Below are 9,579 nucleotides of genomic sequence, written 5' to 3'. Positions count from 1 at the left end.
TTTGTTAACCTTTTTAGAGGATGTGGCTTAATGTTGAGAGCTCGTCCAGATCAGTTTACAGGGCCATATCAGGAGTGTATTCCAGAAAGCAAGTTAAGTGAAAGCTTTGACTATTTTGGGGGTAAATACCTTGAACTTGGCACAGTCTCTGCTGCATTTTCCTCATACCTCCCTCTCATGCCATTGCCAACCTCTCTCTCCCTCTCTCTCTCTGGTGCTCTGGCCCAGGCCAGCAGGATCTCTCTATATATCCTGCTGGCCTGGGCCAATATAGCCTATAATAATCTGCAAACTTATAGAATTATTATCCAGCTTTTTTACTGAATCACATGCTTCCCTTGCGGTGCAGTACTAAATGTTCTGGTCTGCAGAGGGGGGGTCTGGGAACCCCTGGTTTACAGCAACTTGTCTGCAGCCAGGTTCTCTTGAAAGCTTTTTCACTGAATATAAAGTCCCAGTAGCACCCCACTATACATTCATAGTCGGTCAGTGCATCCATGGGAGTTTACTTCCTCTGGTAGTGTGATGTGAATGGTAAGCTGAATTGTTGAACTTACCAGCATTGGACCGACAAGTAATGAGAACTAATGAACATCAGGTGTGACTGAACATCAGGTGTGTGACTGATTGCACAGCCTGTGGGACTCTGGGACTAAAAGAAAGGGGAGAGCCAGGCAATGTGTGTAGGTCTGGGCAACGTGCCGTCGTGCTGTGTGGCTGCGTTCACTCCAGGAGAGGGAGGGTGTCAGCTGTCAGACACGTTTCATTTCCTCATTGTTACAGTCCATATAAGCCTGTCCTTGGCGGATGTTTACTGTATGTAAGAATCAAAATTCCAGGTGGATATTAGTTTGTTACTCAAGGACTGTCTTTAACAGCATTCCCACTTTTATGTGGTAGTCAGTCGTTTCTACGAACATCATTTTTGCCCTCATATTTAAATTCACCCTCAACTCAGAATAAAACTCCTGCATGTCCTTTTATAACACTGAGATTCTGTGCACATTGATCAGGCAGTTGTCAGGTTATTAAAACAGCTCCTGCACTGAAAGGTTGGCGCACATATCATGATGTGATCGGTTGCACTGATGGAACATTCCTATCGTAGTTTTCATATTATATTGATTATATACAAATATTTGAGTGATAGGGATTGTGATGCACCTGCAGACTGTAAACTGTCATTGTCTTGTAAATAGTCTTAACATGTTTTAACAGCTTTTCAGTGAATCTTTGAATACTGTTGAGCCAAGATCCAAATAGATGTCTAAACATTTAGTGTTTGAACCTCGATGCCTTTTCAACTGCAAATCACCAAATTCATTATTACTGGATCAGAGTGTGAGCTTACAATCATGTCTCTATAACATGTCTTATGTTTGATATATTTTTTTAATCTTCAACTATATTTTCATCTTCAGTTGCTGCCCCTCATTTTGTCCCTGTCAGATTAAAGCTGAATTTATGTAAAATTATTTTCCATTAAGGAAATTCAAGGGTGTTAAATGATGAAATACTGGTGTACGCTGAAAAAAAACTTTTCTAAAGATAAATGTTCAGTCTGTATACACATGCATTAATATTTCTACACCCACTGGATTAAAATGGAGGCCCTGCTTTCCATTTACCTGTTGCCATGGTGACTCAGGATTCATCAACTCAGAGTTCAGGCTCAGATTTTGTTAAAGCTGCTTTCTGGAATAAACCTCAGTAGTTTTGCAATTTTGGCCAATGAACCACAACTACTATATACTTAACATTATTGATGGCTATTTTCCAATAGTATACAATGTAATATAGCTACAGCTGGTCACCATTCCCTTATAATGATATAATGGATATCCAACATCATAACTGTATATAACTTAAAGAAAAGCAGAAATAACACTACTAATTAAATCACTTTGTTGTCAAAACTTTGTGCATTAAGTGTTCACTTTATTTTTGCCCAGATCTACACAACAAATAAATACTGAACCACCATTTGCGGTGAGATCGTCTCCAACATTTCACCACCTGTCAAATCCTACTACAGCCTTGCCTCTCTTGCTGGGAGAATATGGTGCAGCCCACACTCAAATCTGAATGTAATAATCCAGACTTCCTGCTAGTTGAAAGCTGTACATCATCAATTTAACTCTCCAGCTGATACAGATCCTCACACATTACAATTCTGGGACAGACTCTGGTCTGCTGCATGTTCAAGAGACCAGGAACAAACATCAGATGACAACTTAACATCCTCCATCCCGTATCATATTACTTTACACACTCCCTCAGACAACTAGAATATTATTCTATTGATTTTCAAAGTCTGTCAACAGGTAGTCAGTGTAGAAATAAGAACCGTTTCATTAGGAAGATCAAAGAAAACATTTTTTTCCTTTACAGAAAAGGTCAAATAACACTGATTCCAGGCGGTGAGATAAAATATAATTCTTTATTAACTACACCTGAACAGGACATTTGTTCTGGTAATTAGATGAACTATAACTTAATAAGATAAGCAGATGTTTTTATTTAATGTTCAGATCCTATTCAGGAAGCAAAGAAAGAAGAGAGGATGATATCTGGCTGCAACTTACAATTGTTCACCTGTTCACCTTGGACACACATTCAAAACTATTTGCATTCATGAATTTAAAAATCAAAATTAAAGAAAACACAGCAGATCTTTTTGCTCTCAGTACATTAAGTGATTGAATTACATGAAATATCGCTGGATTTTAATTAGAGAAGATTATATGCCAATGTGTGACACTGAGTGAGATATACTGATGGACTAGTTGCAATTTCCTCTGGGAAGTTGATGTGAACAGTTTCCTAAGCTGGCAGATCACATTCACAGCAAAACCAATAAAACCTAAACACAGCGTTATTACACCTGAACCAGAAGACATTTATTCAGAAAGCATCACCGTATTGAGTACACATTATAATACAGATGATCTCAGTACTGTCATGCTTTAGACAATGAAAGCTGTTGTACAATTAGAGCTCAGTCTGATGAGAGATGTTTATCCAACAATCACGGTGTCATCGTCTGGGAACTCGTAGTAGGGGACCTCCAGGTTGAGGGGGGCGGGGCCTTTCCTGATGCGGCCTGATGCATCGTAGTGGGAGCCGTGGCAGGGGCAGTAGTAACCGCCGAAGTCGCCAGCGTTGGCAATGGGCACACAACCCAGATGTGTGCACACCCCGAGGACGATGACCCAGCTGGGGTTGATGACCCGGTCCTTGTCGTGCTCAGGGTCACGCAGCTCAGCGATGTTGACGGCAGCCTCCGTGGCGATCTCCTTCTCTGTGCGGTGACGGACGAACAGCGGTTTGCCTCTCCACTTGAAGGTCATGTTGTTGCCTTCAGGGATGTCGCTCAGCTTGATTTGGATCTTCGACATGGCCAGGACGTCAGCTGAGGCGCTCATGGAGGAGACGAACTGAGAGACCACTGTCTTGGCGGCGTAGACGCCCATAACAGTTGTGGCACCGGTGACCAGGTAGGAGAAGGTTCTTCTTGATTCGCTGCTCTCTTGGGAGGACTTATTGGGGTCTTGCACCTCTGGGCGCCTATAGTCAGAGAAGTCTGGTATCCTGACATCTGTGTGGGCAAATCGGACTCCTGCACAGGCTGAACACACACACACACACAAAAGAAAAAACAGGTCATCAGCTGGACTGCATGAATTAACTGCAGTCAGAAGTAATGCACGGTTTATGTAGAAAAAAGTAAAGTAAAGCCCTGTAGCTCCCTCAGAGTGTCCACTGGCCTCTTGATGCCACCCTCAGCTAATTGGGCTAATAATTCAGCTAATTGGCCATAACCAGTTACCGGCCCTAATCAGTCCCATGTATCTGAATTTTTGCTGGTCAAATTTACACAGATGTGCTGCACACAGCTGCACAATGGTTCATGTCGCACTCACACAGCAGCACAGACAGTAACGTCACAGCCACACACACGCTAAAAATAAAGGATATGAACTTCAGCAGAGACTCGCCGTTGACTGGTAACATTACAGCATGTTTGCTACCATTTTTTACTTCTTTAAACATCAATTTACCCGTTTTATGTACCAGCAACAATGTCACACACCGACCCCACGACCATCAACAGGCAGGGCTCAGACGGCGGCCTGAACACAGACCATCCTGTGTCTGCTAAAGATGGGACAGATGGTGAGTCAGTCCAGCCCAAAAAAGCCCACATATGACACAGCGTTTACACAGCTGGATGTGTTCAGCTGTTTACCTGGAACCAAGTGATTTTACCTTTTAAACCTGCATCGCAGAACTTTTACATATAAATGAACGTCTGTTACATTCAAGCCCTTGACAGATGAGTTCACACAATGCTGATGAAGCCTATCACCACCAGATAAATCTCTGTTTTTCACAGTATACAGAGTTTTTAATCTGGTGTTGGGTTTGACATTCCTGCACTGGCTGGGTGAATACATACTGGACACTTCTGCCGGCCAAGCTGGCTACCTTCCAGTTAGCTCTATGCTAACTTGAATGGGGATTTCTTAAATTAATTATTCAATAATACCATATATGAGGTGCTCCAATGCAAATAGCACACAGCTATGTACAGCTAACCTTGACAACCCAGCTGTATTTTGACAGTTTTGTGTTAAGAACATGTGTAGTGAGTGTGCGGTCGAGAGAGAGAGTGAGTGTGTGTGGCTGTGCCGACAACGGTTTGTGGTGCACACAGACGCAGGGACGAGCCAGAGGACAACCGCCGCTTAGAACCAGAACCGGAGCAACCCGCCTGCCATCCGGAGAGAGACACACCAAGAGCAGGCAAAGAGCAGGCGAGTTTCTCCTGAAAACAATCACGGAGACCCGGGGAGACATGAGAGCAGCCGCTTGCTAACAGTTACAGCAGAGAGCAGGAGGGAGGACAGATGTCTCACTCTGCTGCAGACTCACAGAGCAGACACTTTAGTTTATAACTGTAGCGTCAGTTGTACGACTAAATATTGTTAACACAATAATCCTTCCTCCCATGCATGATCATGTTTTGATTCAAAGTGTGCATGGAGAGGAGGGGCCGTTCACAGACGGGTCTGTTGTTAATGTGTGAGAGAACGAGAGCGGGGCAAGGGGGCTGAGCGAATCAATGCACTGTACGCAGCTCTACTATGAAATAAGATTTTACTCATTTTTAATAGTTTAAAAAATAAATCAATATGTGGCAGTCAGTGTTGATATTTTGGCGGGCCACCACAAATAAATGGATGTACAGGAAGTCCTGGTTGATATTTCAGTGTTTCCTACAGGATTTTGTGACACTGTGGTGGGTGGACCTCGAACCCTCTAGGGGGGTCCAGAGGTATTGCCCCCAAGAAGAAAATTTTGTACATTTTAAAAACTAAATGCATCAGTCTGGTGCACTTTGAGAGCAAAACTAAGAGGCTAGAGATCTATGAAGAACTTTGTACTCTTGTAAACAATTTAATCATAGATAGATATGAATGGTGATGACACAGCAAATATAACCTACTATTATAACTATTTTCTGACATTGTTTCCTACTTATTTCTGCTGAAAACAGGAGGACAAAAAATTAGAGCTGCAATGATCAATAAACTGACAAAAAAATCAATTGGCAACAATTTTCATAAAACAAATAATTCTTTCAGGAAAAATGCCAAAAATGTATTTGCAGCTTCTCAAATATGAGGATTTTTTGTGTCATATTGTACTTTATTGTGTCACATGATCATAAACTGAATATAATTGTTTTTTGGACTGTTGATCAGACAAAATATGACATTTGAGGTCAACATGTGCTCTAAGAAATTATAATCAACTATTATAACCTTTTTTCATTGTGTTGACATTGTGTTGTGTTCACTACTTGTTTCTGCTGAAACCGTGGACAAAAAAAAAAGTGCTCAAGGATTTATCAATTAGTCGACTGACAGAAAATTCATCAGTAACTATTTTGATAACCAAATAATCATTTTTTAAGGACAAATGACAAAATTTGCCGGTTGCAGCTTCTGAAACGATGATTTTATGCTTTTTTGTGTGTCATGCATGACAGTAAACTGAATATATTTGGATTCAAACAAAATGTGACATTTGAAAACATCACATTAATTATAACCAACTATATCTATTTTCTGACATTGTGTTGTGTTCATTACTTGTTTCACAGGAGGACAAAACATCAGTTAATTTATGTTTAATGTTTTGTGCCACTGTGCTCAGAGATATCAGTTGAGCTAAAATTAAAAAGGGACTGTTTAATTGCATTTACTGAGACTTCCAGGGTGTCACTAAACACGCTGTCAGCTTGTATTAAATAACAGAATAAACAGTATAAATGGTACTGGTATGATGACCAGGGCTCCAGACTAACTTTTTTCACCACCGTCCCAAAATCAAAATGTTGTTTCTTTACTTTTTAAACCGAGACAGAGTTTTCCTGGAGACCCCAAATCACTACATCCACCCCTGTTGATGTATGAGTGAATTCTTTAACTATTTACTTTAAAGATTAGAGATGCTGCTTTCAGTAATTGTAAACGTTTCCGTGGTGAACTGTGCCTTTGCAATACAGTTTCATATCTATATGTACTATGTTTGCTGCTTGCTGTGGTCCCATCTCTGCTCCTGATAACACATGCGGTCTGGAAAGATTGTAGCATGCTGAGTTAGGGCTGAGCAATGTATAGATATTATATCCATATCGTGATATAAAACTAGATATGATCTGGGATTTTTGATAACGTAATATTGTGATATGGTATATGTTGTCTTTTCCTGCTTTAAAAGGCTGCATTCCAGTAAAGGGATGAAAGTTTTCTGAACTTGTTAGACTTAACTAAATATCTTATGAAATCACCAATAGTCATCTCAACAATATCATCATAATATCCATATCGAGGTATTGGATCAAAGATATTGTGATATTTAATTTTGTCCATATCGCCCAGCCCTATGCTGCATGCACCAATATCTCCAGCAATCTCTTTTGTATAATTGTAAAAATAAGACCACAATACTATATTGAAATCATATAAATGTATGCTTTAGCTAATGTACTCACACACAGCAGGGTAGTGCTGTGTTTTGTTGAACTAGCACAACATATTTACGAGGCCCTGCCAGAAAGCTGTTTGTGACTGAGGGGATAGATAGACCGGCACTGCAGGAACATTTCAGGTCTCGTGCTAAGTAGCCAGCCAGTGACATTAACTTTAGTTTAAAATAATTAGCTAAAAAAAATTATACATAAAATCCTGTTTGTCCTGAATGCATCGCGGGGAAGATCTCTGTTCGTCCAAAACACATTTTCTACTGTGGTCTGGAGCTCTGGTAATGACGGTTAAAAAGTGCAAACAATATATCTGTATGTAATATAGCTGTATTATATGACATTTTATGACAACTAATTGATTAATCAAGAAAATATCGACAGATTAATTGATAATGTGGAATAATTGTTAGTTGCAGACCTAGTTACTGCCCTGAACACAGCGTTTGTAAAGTATTAGACAGGGGAAGTTACTATCAGAAACAGAGTCATTTGGCCAAATATTTTTACACATATGAGGAATGTGACTCCGGTTTAGTGGCTTTCAATGTACTTACACAAAATAACACAACAAACTTCAGATATATACACAAGGAATAACTACATACAGGTGAAACTGTTTCTGTGAACTATAAACAGGACACATGTAGTGCAAAGAAGTGAAGAGTGCAAGGAGTGTTGAGATAGTTATAAAATGGTAAAAATGACGTTACTTCATATACATATTATCCAACGATTACTCTTAAATGTTTTTAGCCACCTTTCATGATACAAACTTACTTACAAACGTTTCTACGACTGACTGATGTGATGATTACTCAACAAGGACACTGGATGTACCGGGGCACCAGCTGCTATGTCTTTCCAACAGCTAAGTAAAGCTAACAGTTCACGCCAGAAGGTCGGGAAAGCACTGTGGCTTAATACGTTCACGTTACTGTTTCGAAACATGATGTTACTGTCAGTCCCAAGCACACACTGAATAAGAGAAACATTATCCCGATTTAATGTTGACCTCCAGTGCAAGTTAGGCCGCTTTCGCAACCTCGGCTAACAGGATACTCGCTAACTAACGTAACACGGAAGAGCGGTTACTAAAGACAGCAAAGCGAGGCCAACTCAGGCCAACTCAACTTCTCACTGGGTGGAATTTATTGAGATAAATGAGACAGGAGGTCATTTCTGTCAACATGATAGTAACACACACACGGTCTTTGGCATTTCATCGCACAGGTTCACACAAAACAAAGTTAACTAAAGTCAATGACAGACTTACCATTGATGCTAACGGTTACGGCAGGCCCCGTCTTTGGGCTTTGACCATTTAGCGATTCGCGGCACAGGAATTGTTTTTTCGGGTTCAACAAAACCGTCTCTCCCTTAACAACAACACCAGGTATCAGGGCTTTCAGGGGACCAGCCACTGCAAAAGCTGTAGCCTGCATGTAAGGGGAGAAAGCCCCTGAACGGGTGGCGATGGACATCATCTTCACAGCTAACTGCTGCTAACGACCTTGTGTGCCTACACTGAGCTTGCAAAGAGTTTACGTATTAGATGCGGAATGACGTCGCACGTAACTTTACGTCGCACGGTAATAAAGCCACGGTGGACACTGACAATGTCAGCACTCCACATGTAATTCTTTCCATTATACTGGGTTGTACAATACCGATTTATTGACTATTTTCTGTGCCACATACACACAATCCACCGCATGTAGTTTTTTTTTGTTATAAATTTGACTTATATATAATAAAATAAGTCTCAGAACCTATGTATCAAAAATACTAATTGACTATTTTTTCTATTCATAGTATTGTGGCACATGCACAGAAGATTATGGCCACATGTGAAAACTTTATGTGAGTTCTGAGTTTAAAGTCTGAATTCTGAGATTAGAAAAAAAACAACAAAAAAAACAAAAATAGGAAGTTAATAAAAAAAATTAGAAGTTAGAATTCTGACTTGTGCATTTTTGTGCTACCCTGTTTGAACCAACTGTTTCCTGAAATTCTTTAGTTTTGTCCGTCTTTCAGTCTGTGGGCAACACAACACAAGAGTTTTCTGCAAGCTAATAAAATGGTGCATCATGACAGAGTCACAGCAGTGCTCAAACATTTACACTTTCCTTACAGCATCCCAAAAATTTCCACTTATTTTTCAATCAAGTCATGAAATTGACATCAGAGCTCATCTGGCAGCCTGTCTGTCAGTCTCTGTGCTGGTCGGGCTCCCGCTGATGCCAGGATTTTCCTGATAAAATGATGCATGGCATTCACTGACAAATTCATCAGTTGGACATGCTGTGGCTAATTAACTTTATAAATAGTTTCCATAGAATTATAACTTAGCTCCCGACCCACTCTTGAAAAAGTGGAGGGGTTGAGATGGTGATGTTTCAGAAAATATTAATGGTGTATGTGTTACTAAGGTCAACAATGATACATGTTTTGGATTGATTAAAGAACATTCTTATTAGCTGAATTGTTCCTGACACCTTGTTTTTGTGTTAAAAAAGGACCTAATG

At 40.2% G+C, this 9,579-nt stretch overlaps 1 protein-coding gene across 1 annotated transcript; it reads right to left on the bottom strand.

The window, feature by feature from the left end:
• Nucleotides 1-2,426: 2,426 nt before the first annotated feature.
• LOC121900807 (cytochrome b-c1 complex subunit Rieske, mitochondrial) lies at nt 2,427-8,616 on the bottom strand. Its single transcript, XM_042417385.1, has 2 exons — nt 8,328-8,616; nt 2,427-3,628 (listed from the first exon to the last, which is right to left on the bottom strand). The coding sequence occupies exons 1-2, from the start codon at nt 8,536-8,538 to the stop codon at nt 3,018-3,020; spliced, it is 822 nt and encodes a 273-aa protein (XP_042273319.1). The 5' UTR covers nt 8,539-8,616; the 3' UTR covers nt 2,427-3,017.
• Nucleotides 8,617-9,579: the final 963 nt, after the last annotated feature.

Source organism: Thunnus maccoyii, chromosome 1, assembly GCF_910596095.1.
Source record: "Thunnus maccoyii chromosome 1, fThuMac1.1, whole genome shotgun sequence".
Classification (NCBI taxonomy): domain Eukaryota; kingdom Metazoa; phylum Chordata; class Actinopteri; order Scombriformes; family Scombridae; genus Thunnus; species Thunnus maccoyii.
This window is presented reverse-complemented; position numbering and strand designations above follow the sequence as displayed.